Raw genomic sequence first — 26714 nt, forward strand, 5'->3', positions numbered from 1 at the left:
GTCCTCCCTTACTGGGTTACAGTCATATTCATTGGGTCTTTTTTGTGCAATTTTCACATTGCATACACTGCCATCGAAAAGTTGCTTTGGGGTAATTTCTGTACGCATTGCTTAGAGTACAGTATGTGCAAGCTGAAAAAGGCTTGTATGTCAAGTAAATATTATCCCAGCAACTTCAGTATTCGTAAAGTGATATAAAATAGACGAATTATTCGGTGAAAATGTGGTACACAAGCACAAACAACAAAAACGGAACACGTTCATTTCTAACACTGGCCCTTCTTCACAGCACCTCCGATTAGCACTGTTGGCTACCTACGGTGAAAAAGAAGTTCAACATACGTACATATTGCGACCTTAGCGTAACGTGTAGCTTTGGTGTGCGTGGTGTTGCGTAATATAGCGTGTCATCCCAGGACGCAGGTATGGTCGGGTCGCTCTGCGTTGTTGAGCGCAGTGCGGTTCGTGGCTTGACCTCGCTGCACAAGATGGTTGTGAAGCGATTGCTGCCGGCCTGGTGAGGGTGCAGACGAAGAGATGTAGGGGGATGGGCCGCGGAGAGAGAGAGCGATTGTAATTGCATCGTTGGAAGAGGCAATATTGCCAGCAGTGCTGAGGGGCCACGTGGTGGCCCGGATTAGCACTCGCCAATAACGGCACGTCGCCAGTCGTTACCCTAATCAAAGCGTGATGCGACACCCATTAGGGACAGGCATCCCCGCACACAAACTCTTCACCATGTACATGTGCACACCCACTCGCAACATCCCAAACTGATGCGACCTACGCAGTGCGGTTACCGCTTAATGGTCGCACCGTTTGCGCTATTCTCAGCAGGAGGTTAGGTGCGGTGTTTGCAATATTGTTACAATGTCTGTTATGAAGTAATTACCCTGCAGTTATACCTTATGCTTATCGATTCATCATAATCGTAAGCCATGTTCAATCCACTGCTGGATGAAGGCCTCCTCGAGTCACCGCCACCTCTCACAATCGTGCGGTGTAATGCCCCGCCCAGCACCTGCACGCGAGCCGACCTCATCGCAGCAGATCCCAGTCCACCAAGGGGCGGATGTCCTCTGGGATCTGCTGCCCTCCGTGGCCGCCGCTCCGTTATTGTTCTCGACCCTCGGCCATTGTCGCTGAGAGCGACGTGTCCTGCTTGAGCCCACTCCTCGTAATAGTTTATATTAAGTCATTAACCTCAATATTCTCTCCTCTAATCAACGTGTTTCTTGTTCTCTCTCTCTCATTGTAATCCAAGCACGTCTCACTTCATGCTTGTTTGCACACTTTCAGTTTTGTGTTCTATAATTTTTGCGAACCACGTTTCTAATCGATATACCATAGCAGGTGGCATGCACTGATTGAAAACTCTTTTTTTTAGGCACGTTGCTTTTCTTTGTCAAGTTTAGGTTTTCCAAAATCACTCTAGTCCGGACCGGTCCACCTCTTTATTTTATAGCTGTCTCAGGCTCACATATTTTGCTGTCCTCCTGTTGTGTCTCTCTGACAGACGTCTCCGACTGTTGAGTGAACTTATTGGTACATTTCTCTAGAACTGCTTTTGTGTGTTTAGTTTTATGCCCATCCCCCGCACCTCCGATGAGTACGGTTGGCTATGTATGGTGCGAACGAAGTTCAACATACATGCATGTTTGTTGAACTTCATTATAATACCAACATAATTCAATCTAGATGGTTCATGAGCTGTTTGCATTTATGCCTATATTTCTTCAATTACATTTTCGGAAAAGATCTAGGTTTGGTGTAAGGTGTCACCTTGTCTGGCTCCCTAGGTAATGTGTAGTTTTGTATTCAACAGTGTGCATGTTCTGTTTTTGTAAATGGATATTTATTTTTACAAATATTTGTTTATATAGGCCTTGGTTTATGAGAGCGTAGATGACTGCATCAGTGTTTACTGAGGCAAATGATTTGTCATAGTCTACAGGGATGAGGCAGAATGGTATGTGGTAGATGGTAGAGAAACCTTTCCTAAACCCTACATGCTCCTGTGCTTGACTAGCCTTTAATCTGTTTATTATTCTGCTCCCAATGATGTTCGTAAAAATGTTTTATAATAGATATATATATATGTTCAATAAGAGGCTAACGGTTTTGTAGTTCAGTTGTTTAATAATTTTGGAATAGAAAAATGAGGCATCATTGCATGATAGCAGTATTTCATTACCGAGTAAACATTTTACGAACGAGTTGGCTACCTTTGTTTCAGCATTTGCTCACACTTTCATGACGTCGGCAGCTGTTATGTCTGGTCCAGCAGCTTTCAGCGCTGCAAAAGGCAGAGTTGACTTCTACCAGTCTGACATCTGTAAACCTTCTTATCTGAGAGTCATTTAACCATACTTCACTACACTGGTCAGTGTGAGCTGGTGATAGCAACGTATTTTGTCTCACCTATCACTGAGTACCTGACTGGTATGGGTGCCCCTTATCCAGCATAGCTACTCAGGTCTACAAGGCTTCTCCCCGCCTCGAAGCAGTGCCCCTAAAACAGTTGGTATCAATGAAAGCTGGTACATTGAACATGTTCTTCGTACTGACGCCCGTGTCGTTGGTGGCACTAGGTACGCTAGGGGAGGCTGGCTTGTTACTGGTTGTTATGGCACTTGCTCGAAAGCTTCCCAGAATCCGCACCCGGGTTTGATCCCTTCTGGTGCCTGTGTGGTGCGCCCTTGTGTTTACAGTTACGAATGTTCATGTGTTTGCTTGTCTGTGTCCGAGTGTGTGCGTGCGTGCGTGTGTGCGTGCGCGCCTATAGCTGTTTCTGTTTGCTCGTGCATCCACATGTAACGTGTCTGTATCGTCTTTGCACTCTCCATTGACCAGCAGCCAGATGGGCCCTGTTTGCTTAAGTTATTAGTCCTCACCTCCTCCCTCTCCGCTGAGACGATTATCAATGGAAACTAGGATTGTAATTCTGTTTCATGTTTTTTTATGTGCTGGGATTAATACTGAGAACACATTATGAATGGTTGAATGACTATCTTTGTAAATGTGGTTCCTCCATCAAACTGAGAAGTATTTGTAAGTGTAGACGCATGGTTATTGGTTACTCTACAATCACGGCGTGAGCTCTGTGGATGAGTGGAAAGGAATGATGTTCATGCAGTGTCCCAGACCGGTGCTGAGCAAACAGAATGATGTATTGCCTCACTGAAATGATCATTAGCTAATCTCATTTGTGGCACAGCAATTATGGACCGTCAGGTGCATGCAGCAGGCTCGCAATGTTACGCGGGTGTGTATGCGTAGAGGTGTGCTGGCATCTGAGCATGCGGGTGTTTGTCCGTGCAGCTGTATGTGTAAGCGTACGCATAAAATGTGCGCGTAGGTTATGGGGAGCGGCGATGCAGTGGTTAGCGCGCTGCGCTGCGTATCCAGAAAACCGAGGTTGATTCCCTCTCATGGCCAATATAAGTGATGAAAATCTGAACCAGTCCTGAACCAATATCAGTGGTGCGATGTGTAAACATCACCAGTGGGGAGACAAGACGGTCGGACGAAGTTCTAATAGCACCACCCCCTCATGCGCGGTGCTGGCCTTCATAGGTGCTAATTGCTCACAGCACTTGCCTCAACAGTTGGAATCTTTGTCTTTATAGCTTATGTGCACACACATTTGTGTTCAAGTTGAATATACATACACCCACGTGTGTGCGGACATGTTCTCAGGTGGATGTGCTTGCCGATGTTTAAATATACAATCTCAACGTGGAGGTTTTTGCAGTCAATGTTATCATTTTTAAAATAGATTTTTGCGTTAAGCCACAAATTTATCTGGCCAAATTTGTGCAGAAAGACCCTCATTGTTAGAGTTATGACTTACTGGATTTTCCTGAAGGTGTTTGGCGCAGTTTCAAGCGAAACTTCTCGTATATCAACTGCTGTATTTGGTTGTGAGAATTATTCTTCAAATTCCCAGCGAGGCACGATGTAATAATTGCCACGTTAAACGCTTGTACACGTGGCAATTTTATTTGGCTGTGTCGGGTATTGGGAGGGTCTTTCAAAACCCATTTGTGTCATCTTCTGCTCATCTGTAACCCTGCCACTCTTCAGAAAAGATTTACACTCGGGGGGTGGGGTGGGTGATGATTTTATTGGGGGGGGGGGGGCACCAGGGAGAAGAGAGAGACAAGGGGGTCGGAGGCTGGCGATCACGGCAAATTAGCGGGCGCGGCGGGGACGCAGAGACGAGGCGCGCCTAGAATGCTGGCATCCATCTGCAATGGCTTAATGCGATTACCCGCGTGCGGTTATGACAGCAGCCATACATTATCAGCCGACACCGCATATGCACACACACACGCGCTGCCTCACACCTCTCCGCTTGCTCTGCATCATAGAGGTATCCCAAGATGTGCTTGCACTTGGCCCGCCTGGTTGATTCGATTACGATGGACAGAGACAGATGGGCTAGAGGGAGAAAGTACAAGGGCTGAGGGGGCCGAGCTGCCAGAGGCCCCACCTCGCTCAAAGCGATCCTGCACAAAATATCTATCTTTTGAGCGTTTTTAGATCCCATTATTTTATTACAGCGAACTTTATTTCATTATCCGCACTTTTCATTTATTCACAATTTCACTCTGTGCTGTCCCTTAGCAATCGCGGCGAAGTCTTCCTCGTGTGCGTGCGTGCGTGCGTGCGAGCCTCGCGATGGGGGAAGGGAGCGCGGTGGCGTGGGAGAGGTGATGTCCCAGTGGTGAGGAGCGACCGGACGCCACCCTGGCCCCCGAGCGCACGGTCGTCATCGTGCCGCGTTGGCTGCGGCGAATGTCTCGCGCATGCCACTCTCGGGCGTGAGTGGTGACTGCGCTGCGTCTGTTGTTCTAGGGACGACTGACAGACGGCAAAGGCCACACTGTGGCCTGCCCAGATGCCGTGTTCATCATGACCTCCAACCTTGGGAACGAGGAAATCGCACAGCACGCGCTGGCCCTGCGCAGAGAGGTGGAACAGCAGGCACATGTTGCGCAGAACAACTCCAGCCTCGGTGAGACTTATGGTTAGGGTTGGCACGAGTAATATTTAACACGTTTCTTGAATTGAGCAAGGTTACTATGAGAGCTTGGGGGGAAGAGACAATGGGGGTGAATTCCAAAGTGGAGCAATGCGAGGAAATAATCAGAAAGAGAAGCGTTGTGACCTGCAGTGTGGTGAGTGGGTGGTGAAAGACTGAGCGATGTCCATCTCCTGGATTCGGCTGTGCCTACACATTACAGGCGCAAGGGCCACTTCAAACAGAAGACATGAGTGTGCGTGTTCGCGTGTGGTTGTGTGCAGAAGAGACACCGGCCTCAAATCAAGTAACCATTTCCAGAAGTTTCAAGGAGGATGTCATCCGGCCCATACTTAAGGTGCTGTGTGTGTTGACCTGTGCCGGTTGATTGCGGTGTTTTTTGGAAAATCAGTAGTGTGCTCTCTGCTTTATGTTACCACGGCCTAAGCTATAGTTGTGCATACTATTTGTTATTTTACATTACCAGTGGCCGCATGAAAGAAACCATGAAAAACAATGGTTACCGGTTTTTGCCACACATACAGAAACAAACGTAACATTTCCTTTTTATTTGAGGACTAATTGTCAGCACATTGGACTTGCCATCCAGAGGTTGCCAGTTCAATTCTGTCTCCTGTCGCAGTGATCGAAACTTATTAAAATGAGTGCATTCATCAAAAAGTTCCACAGGAAACGGCGACCGCCTCTTGACTTTCAGAACTGGTTACCGTTGAACAACCATCACCTTGAGGTTGACTCGGGTATAGAGTGGGTCAACATTAGCGATGCTTTACAACACAGGCTGGTCGTCGTGCGTGGTGTGCCTGCTTTGATAGGTGCTCACAAACACCCCATGTAGTCTCTAAAGGCTAGACGGAGAAACATTTTCCGCAGAGTTCCGATGATGTTCATTTGCATCATAATATATTTTATTTGGAAAAACTTGAAAAATAACGTGTCCATGCTTGGTGAAATGGCCCAGTCATAAGCGATTACTGCTCATTGCAGAGGTTCGCGGTTCGAATTATGCAGGCCTTCCTGGTTATTACTGCAGATGTATTCACCTTAAAATGATATGCCGTTTGCTTTACAGTGCCCTTTAAAGTGTGTCGCGATGATTTAATTTAAGTCGATTGCCATATATCAAGCACTCTGAGATGCACCGGGATACAGGATGCTCCATCAAACACCGATTGGCATTGCAATCAGAATGCTTGACGTGAGCCCGACAGGTGCCACATGCCAGCACGAGTGTGTGTGTGTGCGTGCGTGCGCCCGGCTCTTACTGTGGGTGCAGACGCACTTTGGAAGGGATGAGTTCCTGGGTCGGATTAACGAGATCGTGTACTTCCTGCCCTTCTCGCACGCCGAGCTGCTCCAGCTGGTGGACAGGGAGCTCAAAGTGTGGGCCCGCAAGGTAACGCAACATCGTCACAGCTCGACGGCCAACAATATAACCCATTTTCCGTGATATTAATGACATTGACGATGATTTGTGATACAATACACGTCACGGCGGGGAGGCTCCGTGCACTTTACACGCAATAAGCGACTTGCACCACATCTCATCTCGGCACATTTCAAGGGCACCCTCAGTGGCAGCTGTCCCTGGCGTGCAAGTGGGCAATAGTATGCAGTATGGGGCAATGATTACACTGTGTAATCCCAATGGAGTAATTTGCAGGTAATTGTTTACATTTAGAAAAATTGGACCATGACCCAGGCACACAATGGCCACTTGTTTAGAATGATGAGTGACGTTTTGCGTTGAGTGACGTTCTCCGTGATGAGTGATGTTCCATGTTGAGTGACCGCTCTGTTGAGTGATGTCTGTGCTCGGTGGTCTCCATCACGGCAATGCTCTGCGATGCGCCAGGCGCACGAGCGCCACGGCATGGATCTCCAGTGGGAGGCGGAGGTGCTGCACGTGCTGGCGGAGGGGTACAACGTGCACTACGGCGCTCGCTCCATCAAGCACGAGGTGACCATGCGCTCCTACGCTGCCACCCAAGTCGTTGCCGCGGCGCCATGGGAGTGGCAGAGCAGTGGCTTCGCTAACAGATGTCGGCACTTCTCAAGCCGTGGTCCGCAAAGCCCTGCGGAGGCGGTTTGCGGTTCTCGTTGCAAATGTTGTAATTTTTGTTACAGATATATTTTTTTCTGCGTAGTGGTCTGCGAAAATTTTTGGGGCTTGACCTCGGTCCGCCTGTCCAGAAATGTTGGGAACCACAGATGAAGGAGTTGTAATTATTTGGTGTGAAAGTTCCTTGTATAGACTGCGAGGCTTTAGCACTGCAACCTGCGACAAGGGCCACTTCGTTCGTTTGCGGGTCATTCCACGTCCACTGGAGCAAAAATAAATGGAGATTCCCACCTAAAGATTAATATTTATTAATATTTTGTGCAGTGAAAGATAACCCATCGGTTCTGAAACCGGGACAAATATTGAAGTACGCTGATGAATCTTTAGTAAGGTGCATCCCCTTCAGTCAGGCGGGGGTGGGGGGGGGCCGATCAAAACATGTAATTCATCTCATTTTTAAGTGTTCTTTAACATAAATGCTGAGCACAGGTCCAAAAGCCCAAAATATCAACCGACCAGCAACGGAAGAGCACTATCACATTTGTAATGTCTATGAGTTAACACATTTGTTGTATTGAGCAAGGTTAAAAGATAATGGAAGTCAATTTGAAGCCCTAAAGATGGTATTCAGAATGACAGCCCTATGGATACTTCTGTGCAGATTAGCGGTTAGGGCTTCTGTAGAATTCATAATAAAGAATGATCAGGGCCAGCGTTTTCTTTGAGGGAACGGAGAACGCCTTATGAGCGTACACGGCTGAATGTGGACAGCAGCCTGCGATGTGCGATGGAGCGCGCGTCACGCTGTGCGTGCAGGCCGTGTTCTCCTTGCTGTGGCAGGCCACGTGCTGTGGGGACTACATACGGTTGAGTTATAGGCACTAAAGTTCTGAGTGCAATGTAAATATTGGACAGCTAACCCTAACAATTGTTGTAACCCTAACCATAGCCACAATGCTAACCATAGCCGTAATTATAACCCTAACCAAAATGCTAACCCCAACCCTAGTCGCAGCCCGGGGGCTTCCCTGATTATATTCTGGTTTCAGGCAAAATCCAATTTTAATAAATATATTTTAATTGATGCGGCTATTGGGCTTGTTGCACGCCTCTAGGCCATGGCTAAATAACACATTGGGTGGTCGCAATAACCTGCCTTTATAAGCATGGGGAGCGCATGGATCAATGAGCCCCAGGCCACCCTCACAGACACCGCCTGGAAGTGAGCGACACAGTCAGGGTCTTAATGACGCGCCGGCAGGGACGTACCGGCTGCCTCGCTGCCACTGCTGCACGTGTCAGCGCGTGTGTTCACTGTGGCGAGCGGTGGCGCGGCAGTTAGCGTGCTGCGCTACGAACCCGGAACACCGAGTTTTGAATCCATCCCGCTCACTGCCAACGTAAGTGACGAATATCTGAACCGGTCCTGGGCCTCCCCTAGGTTGACTCAGAATAAAATGAGCTCCTGGTGCAGTGTCTAAACTGCACTAGTCGGGATACAAAAAGGCCCGGGCGTGATGCTGGCCACCCACGCCCTCGTGCGCTGCCGGCCTTAGTAGACACTCATCAGCAACTCAAGATGAACACGAGTTTGGAAAAGGAGGCTCGTGCGCTGACTGCAGTCGCCCTCAATCCTGAGCCCACCTCCACCTGTCAGGGGACGCTCGGGGAAATGGGGTGGGCAGTGGCTCATCATATCGACACTCGCGCCATGACATATGTGATGCGGCTGGGGGTGAGGCGCACCCAGCAGGTCGCTCGTGGCATAGACCCCGTGTCCTGCTCGCCGTGGGTGTACGGCGCCAAATGGGGGTCCAACCTAGCAAAGGTGCGTCAGTAGTGGTTGTGGGTGGAAAGGCTTTATTGAGCGAAGAAAATCAGGGTGACTCGTACACGTTCCCACACTGACACTCGCCCACACACCCTCTCACATTCATTCACACACCCTCTCACACACCCTCATAAAAGACAAAGATCCCCCGTATAGCCTTAACAGACTTGGGGTAAGGCCGGAACAGCACACAAGGGGGTGGGTGGCCAGTACCACACCCGGCCGCCTTTGTCTCCCCAGTGGCAATGTTTACGCACCACACCATGTACTCATTTGAGGCTGAGTCTACCTAGGAAGGCTCAGGACCGGTACAGATGAGGTACAGATAATCATCACTGGTGTAGGCCGTGAGTGGGAATCGAATTCGATGCACCGGGTTCAAAGCGCAGCGTGCTAACTTCTACACTACCACACCCCACCCACACACACCCTCACTCACGCACGCACACTGCCGGTTGACCCCACCGCTGCCGTGTGACGAGACCGCGGGGCGCGTGTTCGTGTGGCGAGCAGGTGGAGCGTCGGCTCGTCTCGCTGCTGGCCACCGCATTCGAGCGAGGGCTGCTTCCCCGGGGCTGCGCACTGAGAGTCCGAGCGGCGTCCGGCGGCCGTGTGGGCGCGGCGGCGGCGACGACGGCGACGCGCACCCTGCGCCTGGAGTTGCTTGAGGAGGGTGGGGAGGGCGCACGGCTCCTCGATGTCCACGTGCCCCTGGAGCCCGAGAATGTGTCCTGTTGGTGACAGCGCCGTCGTGGCTGTGAGGCTGCACCACCGATACGCCGGCCACGTCACTCAACAGCAGACCGAGCGGGTGGTTCCCATCGGGAGGTTGCGAGTTCACATCCTCGTTGGGGGGTCGACTTGGTACATTATCCCTCCCTCTGGAGGCGATAAAATGAGTATTCCTTTGTGGGGAAATGATGGATATAAATGTCGAATTCCACCATTGGCTTAGTGCTGTAAGGAGAAGATGAGCACCACCTCAATGCTCAATTGAGCAGGGAATGACATTCGACTTTTTTAGACCAATCGGAACTCCTTTCGCTTCTACTCGGCTATGCAGCAGGCACACAAGTGGAAATCCACCGAGTAATCACATCATACGACTCACCATGTGCTCTTTGATTATTTGGGCGATGGAGCTCTGTACGACATTTAAATGTGCTGGTGATTACATCTTCGTGTGGCTGATGTTGCTGTAGAGCAGCAACTGTGTTTATGTTGAGTTTGTCGAGCCAGATGATTGCGTCAGGAGTAGTACGACATCGAGGAAACTTCTGGGGCGAAGTGCGAATGTCTCGCAAACAACGTGTCCAACTGAAGTCTTGTCAACAGCTGTTTCATCGGTCGGGTTGTAGGGCTACATTTGCGAATGTGGTGATGGGTTCCCATTGGCCTGGATGCCAGAGGCCATGCGGAGACCTCTGCTCCACCAGGAATGTTTATTGGTTTGTGTGTCCATGTCCTGACACTGTTCGTTCACATCACAGCCATTGTATATTCTTACGAGAATAAAATATAGACATCAGTGAAAAATGCTGCCTTTGTGTTTGTGTAAATATTGGGATATATATAGTCCTTTTGGGTTTTAACATCTGCGACTGGAGCAGAACACCGGAGCACGTGGTCAGCTGCTGTCTGCCCATAAAGGCCATCGATGAGCACGGTTTGCTACGTAGGGTTCAAAAGAATATCAACATACATCGAACGGTCGCACTGAAGCGATTTACCAGCTCACAGGCTATAGAACCCAGACTTCATTTTAGAACTATTGCTACTGTTCCAAACGCAGTTGCAAACTTCCCATGGAAATTACAGTCCTTTTTCTGATGGGCAATGATCCAGCCAGAATGGGTTATCTTTTTGTTCCATTTTCCCATTTAGATGCTCTGGTCCATTGACCTTGTCCACCAAGCGTCAGACTAGAACCCCTTGGCTACGGAGTCATGCACATTGATAACACATGCACACGTAGATATACATAAGGTGAGGCATCAGCACGGTTTGATGTTAGGACGATGTCTGCCTCCGATGGGCACGGTTGGCTACCTACGGTGCGAAAGAAGTTCAACATACGTATATAGTCTGCCATGCTTAATGTTACGTGACTGTATTCGCTAATAGCATTAATTGGGTTGATGGTGTAGAAAACCCGGGAAATCACACAGGTGAGGTGAATGTGTGTGCAGAGGATGCATGTTTATTGGCTAGGACTTTGGCTTGAGCCATGCAGCTCTTGGAGGTCTTCGGCAACTAAGTCCAAACGCTGGGGCCTTCGGTGTTCCCAAAGCAAAGTTGATGTAGGTAGAAACGGGGTTCCTGTAGTACCTCACAGCCTTCGCTCCCGGTAAGAGGAGTGAAGGCTGAGATGGTACAGGACTGTGGAAACCACTTTGGAAGATAAGAGAGGTGAGTCTACGTGTAAATGAAAGGGTGTATGAGGTGGAAGGATATCTGTATGACTGCAGATCAGCGAATTGGATCCTAGCAGCTCCAACAGAAGTTATTGGGATTTGAAATGTAGGTGCCTGACACAAATGTTGGGAATTTCGTAGCAAGACAGAAGACGCCATACAGAAGTCTGGTGGAAAACAGGACACGTGAGTTTCGTGAAATATGGTGTTAGGAAAACACGGCTTCGCTGGGCAGGGCGCGCGTGGGGGGATGGGGGAGATCGGTTACCGAGGCCGGCACCGGAGCGGTCCCAGTGAGTGCGTCGACCATGGGCAGCGCAGACCTGAGAGCAGACGCTGGGGGGCCATCAGGGAGAGCAGACACTGGGGGGCCATCAGGGAGAGCAGACACTGGGGGGCCATCAGGGAAAGCAGAAGCTGGGGGGCCATCAGGGAGAGCAGAGGCTGGGGGGCCATCAGGGAGAGCAGAGGCTGGGGGGCCGTCTGGGAGAGCAGACACTGGGGGGCCATCAGGGAGAGAAGACACTGGGGGGCCGTCAGGGAGAGCAGACACTGGGGGGCCGTCAGGGAGAGCAGAGGCTGGGGGGCCGTCAGGGAGAGAAGACACTGGGGGGGCGTCAAGGAGATCAGACGCTGGGGGGCCGTCAGGGAGAGCAGACACTGGGGGGCCGTCAGGGAGAGCAGACATTGGGGGGCCATCAGGGAGAGAAGACACTGGGGGGCTGTCAGGGAGAGCAGACACTGGGGGGCCGTCAGGGAGAGCAGACATTGGGGGGCCGTCAGGGAGAGCAGACACTGGGGGGCCGTCAGGGAGAGCAGAGGCTGGGGGGCCGTCAGGGAGAGCAGACACTGGGGGGCCGTCAGGGAGAGCAGACACTGGGGGGCGGCCAGGGAGAGCAGACACTGGGGGGCCGTCAGGGAGAGCAGACACTGGGGGGCCGCCAGGGAGAGCAGACACTGGGGGGCCGTCAGGGAGAGCAGACACTGGGGGGCGGCCAGGGAGAGCAGACACTGGGGGGCCGTCAGGGAGAGCAGACACTGGGGGGCCGTCAGGGAGAGCAGACACTGGGGGGCGGCCAGGGAGAGCAGACACTGGGGGGCCGTCAGGGAGAGCAGACACTGGGGGGCCGCCAGGGAGAGCAGACACTGGGGGGCCGTCAGGGAGAGCAGACATTGGGGGGCCGTCAGGGAGAGCAGACACTGGGGGGCCGTCAGGGAGAGCAGAGGCTGGGGGGCCGTCAGGGAGAGCAGACACTGGGGGGCCGTCAGGGAGAGCAGACACTGGGGGGCGGCCAGGGAGAGCAGACACTGGGGGGCCGTCAGGGAGAGCAGACACTGGGGGGCCGCCAGGGAGAGCAGACACTGGGGGGCCGTCAGGGAGAGCAGACACTGGGGGGCGGCCAGGGAGAGCAGACACTGGGGGGCCGTCAGGGAGAGCAGACACTGGGGGGCCGTCAGGGAGAGCAGACACTGGGGGGCGGCCAGGGAGAGCAGACACTGGGGGGCCGTCAGGGAGAGCAGACACTGGGGGGCCGCCAGGGAGAGCAGACACTGGGGGGCCGCCAGGGAGAGCAGACACTGGGGGGCCGTCAGGGAGAGCAGACACTGGGGGGCCGTCAGGGAGAGAAGACACGGGGGGCCGTCAGGGAGAGAAGACACTGGGGGGCCATCAGGGAGAGCAGGCACTGGGGGGCCGTCAGGGAGAGCAGAGGCTGGGGGGCCGTCAGGGAGAGCAGACACTGGGGGGCCATCAGGGAGAGCAGACACTGGGGGGCCGCCAGGGAGAGTAGACACTGGGGGGCCGTCAGGGAGAGAAGACACTGGGGGCCGTCAGGGAGAGAAGACACTGGGGGGCCGCCAGGGAGAGCAGACACTGGGGGGCCGTCAGGGAGAGCAGACACTGGGGGGCCGTCAGGGAGAGCAGACACTGGGGGGCCGTCAGGGAGAGAAGACACTGGGGGCCGTCAGGGAGAGAAGACACTGGGGGGCCGCCAGGGAGAGCAGACACTGGGGGGCCGTCAGGGAGAGCAGACACTGGGGGGCCGTCAGGGAGAGAAGACACGGGGGGGCCGTCAGGGAGAGCAGACACTGGGGGGCCGTCAGGGAGAGCAGAGGCTGGGGGGCCGTCAGGGAGAGCAGACACTGGGGGGCTATCAGGGAGAGCAGACACTGGGGGGCCGCCAGGGAGAGCAGACACTGGGGGGCCGTCAGGGAGAGAAGACACTGGGGGCCGTCAGGGAGAGAAGACACTGGGGGGCCGCCAGGGAGAGCAGACACTGGGGGGCCGTCAGGGAGAGCAGACACTGGGGGGCCGTCAGGGAGAGCAGACACTGGGGGGCCGTCAGGGAGAGCAGACACTGAGGGGCCGTCAGGGAGAGCAGACACTGGGGGGCCGCCAGGGAGAGCAGACACTGGGGGGCCGTCAGGGAGAGCAGACACTGGGGGGCCGTCAGGGAGAGCAGACACTGGGGGGCCGTCAGGGAGAGCAGACACTGAGGGGCCGTCAGGGAGAGCAGACACTGGGGGGCCGTCAGGGAGAGAAGACACGGGGGGGCCGTCAGGGAGAGCAGACACTGGGGGGCCGTCAGGGAGAGAAGACACGGGGGGGCCGTCAGGGAGAGCAGACACTGGGGGGCCGTCAGGGAGAGAAGACACGGGGGGGCCGTCAGGGAGAGCAGACACTGGGGGGCCGCCAGGGAGAGCAGACACTGGGGGGCCGCCAGGGAGAGCAGACACTGGGGGGCCATCAGGGAGAGAAGACACTGGGGGGCCGTCAGGGAGAGCAGACACTGGGGGGCCGTCAGGGAGAGCAGACACTGGGGGGCCGTCAGGGAGAGAAGACACGGGGGGGCCGTCAGGGAGAGAAGACACTGGGGGGCCGTCAGGGAGAGCAGACACTGGGGGGCCGTCAGGGAGAGAAGACACGGGGGGGCCGTCAGGGAGAGCAGACACTGGGGGGCCATCAGGGAGAGCAGACACTGGGGGCCGTCAGGGAGAGCAGACACTGGGGGGCCGTCAGGGAGAGCAGAAACTGGGGGACCGTCAGGGAGAGAAGACACGGGGGGGCCATCAGGGAGAGAAGACACTGGGGGGCCGTCAGGGAGAGCAGACACTGGGGGGCCGTCAGGGAGAGAAGACACGGGGGGGCCGTCAGGGAGAGCAGACACTGGGGGGCCATCAGGGAGAGCAGACACTGGGGGGCCATCAGGGAGAGAAGACACTGGGGGACTGTCAGGGAGAGCAGACACTGGGGGGCCGTCAGGGAGAGCAGACACTGGGGGGCCGTCAGGGAGAGAAGACACTGGGGGACTGTCAGGGAGAGCAGACACTGGGGGGCCGTCAGGGAGAGCAGACACTGGGGGGCCGTCAGGGAGAGAAGACACGGGGGGGCCGTCAGGGAGAGCAGACACTGGGGGGCCATCAGGGAGAGCAGACACTGGGGGGCCATCAGGGAGAGAAGACACTGGGGGACTGTCAGGGAGAGCAGACACTGGGGGGCCGTCAGGGAGAGCAGACACTGGGGGGCCGTCAGGGAGAGAAGACACTGGGGGACTGTCAGGGAGAGCAGACACTGGGGGGCCGTCAGGGAGAGCAGACACTGGGGGGCCGTCAGGGAGAGAAGACACGGGGGGGGCCGTCAGGGAGAGCAGACACTGGGGGGCCATCAGGGAGAGCAGACACTGGGGGGCCATCAGGGAGAGAAGACACTGGGGGACTGTCAGGGAGAGCAGACACTGGGGGGCCGTCAGGGAGAGCAGACACTGGGGGGCCGTCAGGGAGAGCAGACACTGGGGGGCCGTCAGGGAGAGCAGACACTGGGGGGCCGTCAGGGAGAGCAGACACTGGGGGGCCGTCAGGGGCAGATCTCGGAGGTCGCTGCGACTCCCGTGCAGCTGCGGGGCGATCTGGCGCAGTGGGAGAATGCGTTGGCGATGAGTGGCGATGAGTGGTGGTGGTGGTGACATCGCCGGCTTTTGGTCACGACGATGACACGTTGATCTTGAATGGATAATGAGTTTAAAGTGGGAGGAAAGGTTAGAAAGCACACAGCAAGTTGAGGAAGAGGAGATAGGTAAAGAGATGGAGATGCTGAACCAATGTTGAAATGCACGATTGTGTAAGCGAGCAGGAAAACAGTGAGAAAATATCGGAGAACAATGGCAACAAAAAGATTGCAGGTGTCACCACAAGTGATGGCAGCATAGAAACAATTTACAAATGTAGCCCTGGAGGGGAAAGATGGAACCACAACAGGTGACAGAGGTAGACTCTCAATACACTGTCAAGGGTGACAATTGTATTTAATCACAATTAATTTTGATACATTTCACGTGTCATTCTGTGTGTCTGTTTTCTTACATTGAAGCGAACATACTCAAAACGCAGAAACGACGGCATATCAAAAATTATAAAGTTTAAGTGGGTTTCAATCAATGCTCATGGGAGCCAAGTGAAGACATTATACATGTTTAGGTTTCAGTGGAATTGTAAAAGCCCCTACGCCGCATCCTCGTTCTTAATCAGTCCTGTGTTTGATTTGTATCGAGGTTGAAGGGCGAAACGAAGCAACGGTAGCGAAGCGCGAGAATGAACGAATCCGTCACGAGGCGTCCTTCCAGGCACTAACAAATTCACAGAGAAAACCATCCTCGTTTAAAAAAGAAAAACTGCACTTTCTGGCCGATCATCGCAACCTTCCCAGCGAGCTCCTCCATCGCAAAGCTTCCCAGCCACGCAGGGAGCACGAGGCGCGTAGATAGTGGAAGGGGACTGGGGTTGAGTTGAGAATGGAGACGAATTGTGGTAAGATTTGATGCTGAGTGAAGGACGGCGATTTAAAGGTTACAGAGGTGGAGAGGTGGTGGGTTGAGGGCGCAGAGTGGGGAGTTGAAAGTTGAGGGTGGAGAGTGGTGAGTTGTGGGTAGAGATTGGTGAGTTGAGGGTGGAGAGTGGAGAGAGGTGAGTTGAGGGTGGATCGTGGTGAATTGAGATTGCGGAGTGGTGAGTTGAGAGTGGAGAGTGGTGAGTTGACGGTTGAGAGTGAAGAGTGGTGAGTTGAGAGTGGATATTTTTAGGTTTTTTCGGTAAAGTCACGTAGGTAAAAAACATTAAAATTAATAAAAGTAAAATTAAATAAAAATCACGACGTTTCGGAGGCAACACAAGCCTCCGTCTTCAGGTGGAACCGTCACAGCCACGACAGCTGTATCAAGTAAATGAGAGATTGCAGGAGCTTCAAATCTAGAATGAGAGTGGATAGTGGAGAATTGAGAGTGGTGCGGGTGGAGAGTGGCGAGTTGTGGGTGGTAGTGGCGAATCGAAGGTGGGAGAGTGGAGAGTATTGTGAGTTGAGGGTGGAGAGTAGTGTGAGTTGAGGGTGTAGAGTTGAGGATGGAGAGGTTGGAGGGGGAATGAACAGCAGCAGCAGGAGGAGGAGGGCCTCCCTGAGCGGTGACGTCACGTCACCGCGGGCCATTTAAAGCGCGCGGCGCGAGCGGGTGCCGCGCGCTCCGCGATTCGGCACGGCGCGTTCCCGGCGTGCTGCTGCTGCTGGCGGTGGTGGTGGTGGTGCCCACATGTTCGCCATGGATTACCCGTTCCTCCACAGCAGCGCCGGCTACGACGCGCCGATTCACAGCGGCGTGGACTCCACGGGGCTCCCGTCCGCGTACGTGGACTTGAGTCCGTGCGCGCAGCCCGGCGGGTTCCAGTACCCGCCGCTGAGGACGGCGTGGGGACCAGGCATGGGCGCGCTGCGTGAGTCGCTCACGCCCACCTACAGCTCGGGTAAGAACGCGCTCGTCCTGGTTAATGTCCACCACTAGCACTGACCTCCACCACGTAGACTGACCCCACCAATAACACGACCACTCACACTGACCCAACCACTTACACTGACCGCACCACTAGCAGTGACCTCACCACTAATACTGATCCCACCACTAACTCTGACCCCACCACTAACACCACCACTCACACTGACCTCACCACTAACACCACCACTCACACTGACCCCACCACTCACACTGACCCAAGTACTTACACTGACCGTACCACTAGCAGTGACCCCACCACTAGCAGTGACCTCACCACTAACACTGACCCCACCACTAGCACTGACCCCACCACTAACAGTGACCCCACCACTAGCAGTGACCCCACCACTAAAACTGATCTCACCACCGCTTACACTGACCTTACCACTAGTACTGATCCCACCAATCACACTGACCCCACGACTAACACTGACCCCACCACTAATACTGATCTCACCACTAACACTGACCCCACTACTCGCACTGACCCCACCACTAGCAGTGACCCCACCACTAGCACTGACCCCACCACTAGCACTGACCCCACCACTAATACTGATCTCACCACTAACACTGACCCCACTACTCGCACTGACCCCACCACTAGCAGTGACCCCACCACTAGCACTGACCCCACCACTAGCACTGACCCCACCACTCACACTGACCCCACCACTAACTCTGACCCGACCACTAGTACTGACCCCACCACTAATACTGACCTCACCACTAACACTGACCCCACCACTCACACAGACCCCACCACTCACACTGACCCCACCACTAACACTGACGCCACCACAAACACTGACGCCACCACTAACACTGACCCTATCATTAACACTGACCCTGCCACTCACACCGACCCCACCACCTACACTGCCCCACCACTAGCACTGACTCCACCATTAACACCACCTTTCACACTGACCTCACCACTAACAATGACTCCACCACTCACACTGACCCCACCACTAGCACTGACCCTACGACTCACATTGATCCCACCACTAGTACTGATCCCACCACTAACACTGACCCCACCACTAACACTGACCCCACCACTAACACTGACCCCACCACTAATACTGACCCCACCACTAACACCGATCCCACCACTAACACTGACCCCACCATTAGCACTGATTCCACCACTAATACTGACCCCACCACTAACACCGATCCCACCACTAATACTGACCCCACCACTAATACTGACCCCACCACTAACACTGACCCCACCACTAGCACTGATTCCACAACTAATACTGACCCCACCACTAGCACTGACCCTACGACTCACATTGATCCCACCACTAGTACTGATCCCACCACTAACACTGACCCCACCACTAACACTGACCCCACCACTAACACTGACCCCACCACTAATACTGACCCCACCACTAACACCGATCCCACCACTAACACTGACCCCACCATTAGCACTGATTCCACCACTAATACTGACCCCACCACTAACACCGATCCCACCACTAATACTGACCCCACCACTAGTACTGATCCCACCACTAGGAATGATCCCAACACTAGCACTGACCCAACTACTAACTCTGACCCCACCACTAAAACCACCACTCACACTGACCCCACCACTAGCACTGACCCCACCACTCACACTGACCCCACCACTAACACTGACCGCACCACTATCACCACTAACACTGACCCCACCACTCACACTGACCTCACCACTAGTACTGACCCCACCACTCACACTGACCCCACCACTCGCACTAACCCCACCACTATCACTGACCGCACCACTATCACCACTAGCGCTGACCCCACCATTTACACTGACCGCACCACTACACTGACCCCACCATTAACACTGACCCCACCCCTAGCATTGACCCCACCACTTACATTGACCCCACCACTAACACTGACCCCACCACTTACACTGACCCCACCACTAGCACAGACACCTCCACTCACACTGACCCCACCACTAGCACTGACGTGACCACTAGCACTGACCCCACCACTAGCACTGACCCCACCACTCGCACTGACCCTACTAGACCAGGTCCTTATCCGTCCAGAATGCGGAGTCCAGGCCACCGTGCGCTCCCCCACCAGCCCCGCGCTCCTCGCCGCTTTGAAGCGCCGCGCTTCGCCCAACCGCGGCAACAATCGCTTCGAAGCCGCTGCCCGCAAATCGAGCTAGCGAGAGCAAGCTTATACCCTTCGCGCTGCGCGGCTGGCAAATGGCACGATGGGAGGAGCGCACACGGTATATACGACACACTTAGTCCCGCTACTTACCCGCCAAATTAAACCGAGGAATCTAATAGTTGCACGGTTAATTAGATCGGTCAGGAACCGCGTTCTTCTCGGACGCCTCCGCACGGGACATTCACCGAGACAACCCCGTGAGCTCCACCTGCGCCCCTCTCTCCACTTGCGCCGCTCTGCCCACCTGAGCCCCTCTCCTCACCTCGCCCTCTACCCCACCCCCCTCTTTTTCTGTCTCTGCCGCGCTATTCTCCACGCCGCCTCCTGCTCTTTCATTGCCCTTGACACCTCCAGGCCTGAGCAGTCTCAAGAGGTTTGCAATCAGCGAGTTCGTGATGGGGATGCTTGGCTCATTTCTATTCTCGGTGGCTTTGGGTGTTGGGTGGGTGGGGGAACCCCCGAATCAGCACGGACCAAGGCTGGCAACATCGGGTTTTTCATGGTTTTAATAAAAAAAACCCGATCATCTCAGATGGCCAAACATCCGGTTTTATTCGGTTTTATTGCCTGTTAATCCCTATAATTATAGCCCCCACCAAAGAGAAGACAAACAACACGTCGCGCTCCAAGATGATGGTGAAAGGTCGCAAGACGCTGATGGAGTCTTGGCTGTCCGATGGCAGTGAGTGGCCCGAGCTGCAAAAGATCGCCGTCAAGCTGTCCAGCATCGCCATGTCCAGCGCCGCATCCGAGAGGAACTTCTCCACCACGGCCTTCGTTCACTCCAAGCTGAGGAACAGCCTGAGCGTGAAGTCGGTGGAGAAGCACATCCGATGACTCTGGCGCCGATTGACGACAACTTGACTTGCCGGATTAAAACCATGTATTTTTTCGACAAAATCGGGTTTATTTTAAAAAATAAAACCAATAACTCCAATAAAATTTGCCAACAAAAATCGGGGTTTTCCCACCCTTGGCACGGATCGCGCGTGGTTGTAGCTCTGCCCCCCTCCCAACCCTGATGGTGACGCCTCTCAGGCCGGCACGTGGGCGCCATGCACGAGCCTCCAGTTGCGCAGGAGTTGATGCAATTCCACGTCTGTGGCGACTTCCCCGCGTGTTCACTCCCGACAAGCGGTCTCCTTGCCCGTTGTCTCCAGTCTGACGGGTTGTCTCGCGTGCCCCCCCCACCCAGTCCCCTACAAGTTGTTCGGGGAGCCGGGCTCTCTGGCCGAGAAGCGAAAGCAGCGCCGCATCCGCACGACGTTCACGAGCGCGCAGCTGCGTGAGTTGGAGCGCGTGTTCGCCGAGACTCACTACCCCGACATCTACACACGGGAGGAGCTCGCGCTCGGCATCGACCTCACGGAGGCGCGCGTGCAGGTGGGGGAGGCGGGATGGGCACGCTACCACCACCACAACTACTACTACCACCTCAACACCACCGCAAATACTACTACCACCTCAACACCACCACCACTACCACCTCAACACCACCACTACCACCTCAACACTACCCCACCACTATCACCTCAACACCACGCCACCACTACCACCTCAACACTACCCCACCACTACCACCTCAACACCAATACCACATCAACACCACCACCAATACCACCCCAACACCACCAACACTAGCACCTCCATCACCATTACCACCTCGACACCACCCCTACTATTACCTCAACACCACCACCACTACCACAATTACCACCTCAAGACCACCCCACCACTACCACCTCGACACCACTACCACTTCAACACAAACACCACTACCACCTCCACCACCACTACCACCTTAACACCACCACTACCACCTCAACACAAACACCACCACTACCACCTCAACACAAACACCACTACCACCTCAACACAAACACCACTACCACCTCAACACCACCACTACCACCTCAACACAAACACCACCATTACCACCTCAACACCAGCACCACCACCACCTATACTCAACACCAGCACCTATACTCAACACTACCACCACCACCACCTATGCTCAACACCATCACCACCTATACTCAACACCACCACCACCTATACTCAACACCACCACCACCTATACTCAACACCACCACCATCTCAAGACCGACGGGAATGTCAGCACAACACCTTCACAATCAACCGCCACCTTGGAATTGTGGTGCCGTAGTGGAGTCCCGCTTAGGTTGACACAGGATACTCGCTCGTGTGTGTGTACCTGTGGGAGGTGCTCGATAACAGCACTTGCCCCACAAGTCTGTTACAGGCTATACGGGGATCTTTGTCTTTGTTTGTACCTGTGGGGAGCGGTGGTGTAGCGGTTAGCGCGCTGCGCTACGAACCCAGCCACCCGAGTTCGAATCCCGCTCACGGCCAACACCGGTGACGATTATGTGAACCGGTCCTGGGCCTGCCCTAGGTCGACTCGGCCTCAAATGAGTACCTGGTGCGGTGTGTAGTAAACATCGTCACTGGGGGAGACAAAGGCGGCCGGGAGTGGTGTTGGTCACCCATCCCCTCGAGTGCCGTGCCGGCCTTTATAAGTGCTCACTAACAACACTTGCCCCAATAGTCTGTTCAGGCTATACGGGGGATCTTTGTCTTGTGTACCTGTGTGTGTAGTGTAGCGGTTAGCGCGCTGCGCTATAAACCTGGCGACACGGGTTCGATTCCCGCTCACGGCCAACACCAGTGACGATTATCTGAACCGGTCCTGGGCCTCCCCTAGGTCGACTCAGCCTCAAATGAGTATTCGGTGCGGTGTGTAAACATCGCCACTGGGGAGACAAAGGCGTCGGGCGTGGTGCTGGCCACCCACCCCCTCGTGTACCGTTCCGGCCTTCATAGGTGCTCGCTAACACTACTTGCCCAACAGTATATTAAGGCTATGCGGGGTTCTTTGTATTTCTTGCTGTGTAACAATGTAGAAGCTTGCTGGCCTGTCACTCTGCTTGAAGCTTTTGGTCTTCTCGGCCACAGTTATGCTCTCTCTCTTCTCTATGCTTGCGACACGTGGACCCCTCTGATGGGTCATTTGCATTGGTTTGAAACATTTAGGCTGATCTGCCTACGATCCATCCTTGGTTTAACCGGGCTAGATTGTGTGAGAATCTCTAAGATCTTAAAAAGATCTGGACACTCATTCATCAGTGAGCTCTTCCAGCAGGCGAGCCTGCGTTGGCTGGGTGATGTAGCCCACAGGCCCATCCACAACATGCCCAAGCAGATTGTTTGCCCCCACAGAACGAGTGGCGGTATGGGCTAGAGAAGAGATAGGCTGATGCGGTTACAGAAGATTGGAGACCGTCACCCTCCAACAATGCAGAACGGAGGAGCGACGCTCAAAATAGCGGGTGGAGTGCCGGGTGGCTAAAGCGCAGGGATTTGGTGCTGTGGAGAGCACAGGTGTTGCATCTGCCAGTCATATCAGTCAACCCATAACACCTGGATCTCTCCCGTGACCTTGTGTCAACGAGCCTTCGACACTTCACGTGAACTCAAAGTTCACCTAGCCTGGCGCAAGTGACTTCACCGCCACTTAGCGGCGAATGGCGCCTGTTACTGTCGTGTGCTAGTTGTTGTGCGGTGTGGCTTGTGCGAGCTCGTCGCGTTGGTGACTTAGTTGTTGCGCATCGTTCCCTCCGTCCCAGGTTTGGTTCCAAAACCGCCGCGCAAAGTTCCGCAAGCAAGAGCGCGCAGCCGCGGCGGCCAAAGGCGGCGCGCAGCACGGGGCGCGCACACCGGGAGGCGAGGAGCTTGACACGGCCGGAGCGGGGATCAGGGAGGCCAAAGCACCGGTGCCGGACAGCACGGGCCCCAGCGCGGGGCCCGGCGCGGGGCCCGCGGCGTGCGAGCTTAGCCAAGGGATCGTGCCTACGCCGGCGACCTCGTCTGCTGGGAGCCCCAGACCGCAGTCACTGGCGTGGGCAGGGCCTCCGCCGAGGGTCCCGGAGCCCCTCGGAGGGCCCTTCGCCAGCGTCTTGTCCTCGCTGCAGCGACACTTGCCGCACAAACAGGGACCCTAGGGGGTCTGCCCACCCCCCCCTCGCTTCACCCCCTGTGGCTGGCCTAGGGGAGATTATTTATAACTCTTCGCGACGAACAAGGGGACGGTTCTCGTTTGGTTTGTCTCGCATCGCGGCTCTAGAACTGCCAGGGGCACAGAGGGCCCAGCGTGCCCGAGGGACGATGCAGGCTGTGGTCGAGGAGAGCTGCGTTGCTCTGTCTTTGTTCTACCCAGGTTGGTGAAACCGCGTGTTTTGAGGAGTACCATCAGAGGTTTTCAGTATAATTCTAGCTGGAAGACGTGGGCGTGCCCACACATTACCCCACCACACGCGCCCTGTAACCATCCATACCACTCGGTGGACAGAAGCGGGAGGGGGTTTAGGGGCCGTCCATAAATGACGTCACGTACCTGGGGGGAGGGGGGGGGTCAGACATTTGTGACGATGTGTGACGAGGGGGGGGGGGGTGAGAAATGTGACGTCACATCAAAATGCGCAACTTTAAACAAATATAGACAACACGTTCTACTTAATTAAATAGACTTTTAATAAATGTTTTCTCCTACAACATCAGAGTGCAGCACCACATTAAATACGCACTACAATGACAATAGTTTAAAGCGATTTGAAGCATGTTTTTTTAGGGGGGGGGGGGCAGAGCTTTGTGACGTCATATTTGAGGGTGGATCTGACTTTTTGTGACGCCGTGTGACGATGGGGGGGGGGGTCAAAAATCGTCCAAAATCGCGTGACGTCATTTATGGACGGCCCCTTAAGAAAGGTGCCCCCATTGATTTAACTCGCGCGCGCCTGGAGATGGAATCAAACCGCCGATCCTCGTTATTGCAAGTCCAGTGCGCTAGCCGTGCGTCACACCACGGCAGCTATTTTCGATGTCGGATTTTAGAAAGGTAACAATGGTCATGCGTCTCGATAGACGTTGAACGTGTGGCCAAGTGGCGATCGGTTTGCCCGGGAGAGGCGACTGCGCGGATCATCCTCGTCGGCGCACAGCGTCGTGCCCGCTCCCTGTAACTCGGGTGATTGTTGTTGTTACAATTAAATGTTAAGTTATTACGTTTGCGTCCTGACATTTTGTTGTTGTTGTAAACGAGTGTATACCATTTGGTGAACAAAAGGCGACTCAGTGAGTGCGAGGCTCACGAAGGGCGATGCTGGGTAACGCCAAGGTGGTCGAGGCACGGCAAAACCAGACCATCCCTCCACTGCCGAGCAATGTATAGCAGTGTAGTGTATAGTAGTGTAGTGTATAGTGTAGTGTATAGTAGTGTAGTGGTGTATAGTGTATAGTTGTGTAGTGTATATTGTAGTGTAGTGTATAGTCGTGGTGTATAGTGTAGTGTATAGTAGTGTAGTGTATAGTAGTGTAGTGGTGTATAGTGTATAGTTGTGTAGTGTATATTGTAGGGTAGTGTATAGTCGTGGTGTATAGTGTAGTGTATAGTAGTGTAGTGTAAAGTGTAGTGTATAGTAGTGTAGTGGTGTATAGTGTATAGTTGTGTAGTGTATATTGTAGTGTAGTGTATAGTCGTGGTGTATATTGTAGTGTATAGTAGTGTAGTGTATAGTAGTATAGTGGTGTATAGTGTATAGTAGTGTAGTGTATATTGTAGTGTAGCGTATAGTAGTGGTGTATAGTGTAGTGTATAGTAGTGTAGTGTATAGTGTAGTGTATAGTAGTGTAGTGGTGTATAGTGTATAGTAGTGTAGTGTATATTGTAGTGTAGCGTATAGTAGTGGTGTATAGTGTAGTGTATAGTGCAGTGTATAGTAGTGTAGTGGTGTATAGTGTATAGTAGTGTAGTGTATAGTGTAGTGTATAGTCGTGGTGTATAGTGTAGTGTATAGTAGTGTAGTGTATAGTGTAGTGTATAGTGTAGTGTATAGTAGTGTCGTGGTGTATAGTGTAGTGTATCGTAGTGTAGTGTATATTGTAGTGTATAGTAGTGTAGTGGTGTATAGTGTAGTGTATAGTAGTGTAGTGTATATTGTAGTGTATAGTAGTTTAGTGGTGTATAGTGTATAGTTGTGTAGTGTATATTGTAGTGTATAGTCGTGATGTATAGTGTAATGTATAGTAGTGTAGTGTATAGTAGTTAAGTGGTGTATAGTGTAGTGTATCGTAGTGTAGTGTATATTGTAGTGTAGTGTATAGTGGTGTGTAGTGTAGTGTATCGTAGTGTAGTGTTTATTGTAGTGTAGTGTATAGTAGTGTAGTGGTGTATAGTGTATAATTGTGTAGTGTATATTGTAGTGTATAGTGGTGGTGTATAGTGTAGTGTGTAGTAGTGTAGTGTATAGTAGTGTAGTGTATAGTAGTGTAGTGGTGTATAGTGTATAGTTGTGTAGTGTATATTGTAGTGTAGTGTATAGTCGTGGTGTATAGTGTAGTGTATAGTAGTGTAGTGTATAGTGTAGTGTATAGTAGTGTAGTGGTGTATAGTGTATAGTAGTGTAGTGTATATTGTAGTGTAGCGTATAGTAGTGGTGTATAGTGTAGTGTATAGTAGTGTAGTGTATAGTGTAGTGTATAGTAGTGTAGTGTTGTATAGTGTATAGTAGTGTAGTGTATATTGTAGTGTAGCATATAGTAGTGGTGTATAGTGTAGTGTATAGTGTAGTGTATAGTGTAGTGTATAGTAGTGTAGTGGTGTATAGTGTATAGTAGTGTAGTGTATAGTGTAGTGTATAGTCGTGGTGTATAGTGTAGTGTATAGTGTAGTGTATAGTGTAGTGTATAGTAGTGTCGTGGTGTATGGTGTAGTGTATCGTAGTGTAGTGTATATTGTAGTGTATAGTAGTGTAGTGGTGTATAGTGTAGTGTATAGTAGTGTAGTGTATATTGTAGTGTAGTGTATAGTAGTTTAGTGGTGTATAGTATAGTGTATCGTAGTGTAGTGTATATTGTAGTGTAGTGTATAGTGGTGTGTAGTGTAGTGTATCGTAGTGTAGTGTATATTGTAGTGTAGTGTATAGTAGTGTAGTGGTGTATAGTGTATAATTGTGTAGTGTATATTGTAGTGTATAGTGGTGGTGTATAGTGTAGTGTATAGTAGTGTAGTGTATAGTAGTGTAGTGTATAGTAGTGTAGTGGTGTATAGTGTATAGTTGTGTAGTGTATATTGTAGTGTAGTGTATAGTCGTGGTGTATAGTGTAGTGTATAGTAGTGTAGTGTATAGTGGAGTGTAAAGTAGTGTAGTGGTGTATAGTGTAGTTTATAGTAGTGTAGTGTACAGTGTAGTGTATAGTAGTGCAGTGGTGTATAGTGTACAGTTGTGTAGTGTATATTTTAGTGTAGTGTATATTTTAGTGTAGT

The 26714-nt window shown here is 52.8% G+C and overlaps 2 protein-coding genes across 2 annotated transcripts in view; both read left to right on the forward strand.

The window, feature by feature from the left end:
- The window catches only part of CLPB (ClpB family mitochondrial disaggregase), a 37000-nt gene extending 26537 nt beyond the window's left edge, over positions 1–10463 (forward strand). Inside the window, exons 12-16 of the mRNA XM_078868707.1 lie at positions 4861–5020; positions 5311–5384; positions 6324–6443; positions 6903–7007; positions 9454–10463. Coding sequence (XP_078724833.1) covers positions 4861–5020; positions 5311–5384; positions 6324–6443; positions 6903–7007; positions 9454–9681 — 687 coding nt within the window. The 3' untranslated portion in view covers positions 9682–10463. The remainder of the gene's footprint in view (positions 1–4860; positions 5021–5310; positions 5385–6323; positions 6444–6902; positions 7008–9453) is intronic.
- Positions 10464–16930: 6467 nt separating this feature from the next.
- Positions 16931–23394, forward strand: LOC144942190 (paired mesoderm homeobox protein 2A-like). The gene is made up of 3 exons (XM_078868952.1): positions 16931–17141; positions 20568–20755; positions 23020–23394. The coding sequence occupies exons 1-3, from the start codon at positions 16931–16933 to the stop codon at positions 23392–23394; spliced, it is 774 nt and encodes a 257-aa protein (XP_078725078.1).
- Positions 23395–26714: the final 3320 nt, after the last annotated feature.

The sequence above is a fragment of the Lampetra fluviatilis genome, chromosome 26 (assembly GCF_964198595.1).
Source record: "Lampetra fluviatilis chromosome 26, kcLamFluv1.1, whole genome shotgun sequence".
Classification (NCBI taxonomy): domain Eukaryota; kingdom Metazoa; phylum Chordata; class Hyperoartia; order Petromyzontiformes; family Petromyzontidae; genus Lampetra; species Lampetra fluviatilis.

Bases quoted from the DNA above. Each gene is read 5' to 3' on its own strand.
- LOC144942190 (XM_078868952.1), top strand. From the start codon at position 16,931: ATGTTCGCCATGGATTACCCGTTCCTCCACAGCAGCGCCGGCTACGAC. The intron at 17,142-20,567 runs GTAAGAACGCGC...CCCCCCACCCAG, and splicing joins CACGCCCACCTACAGCTCGG to TCCCCTACAAGTTGTTCGGG. The intron at 20,756-23,019 runs GTGGGGGAGGCG...CCTCCGTCCCAG, and splicing joins TCACGGAGGCGCGCGTGCAG to GTTTGGTTCCAAAACCGCCG.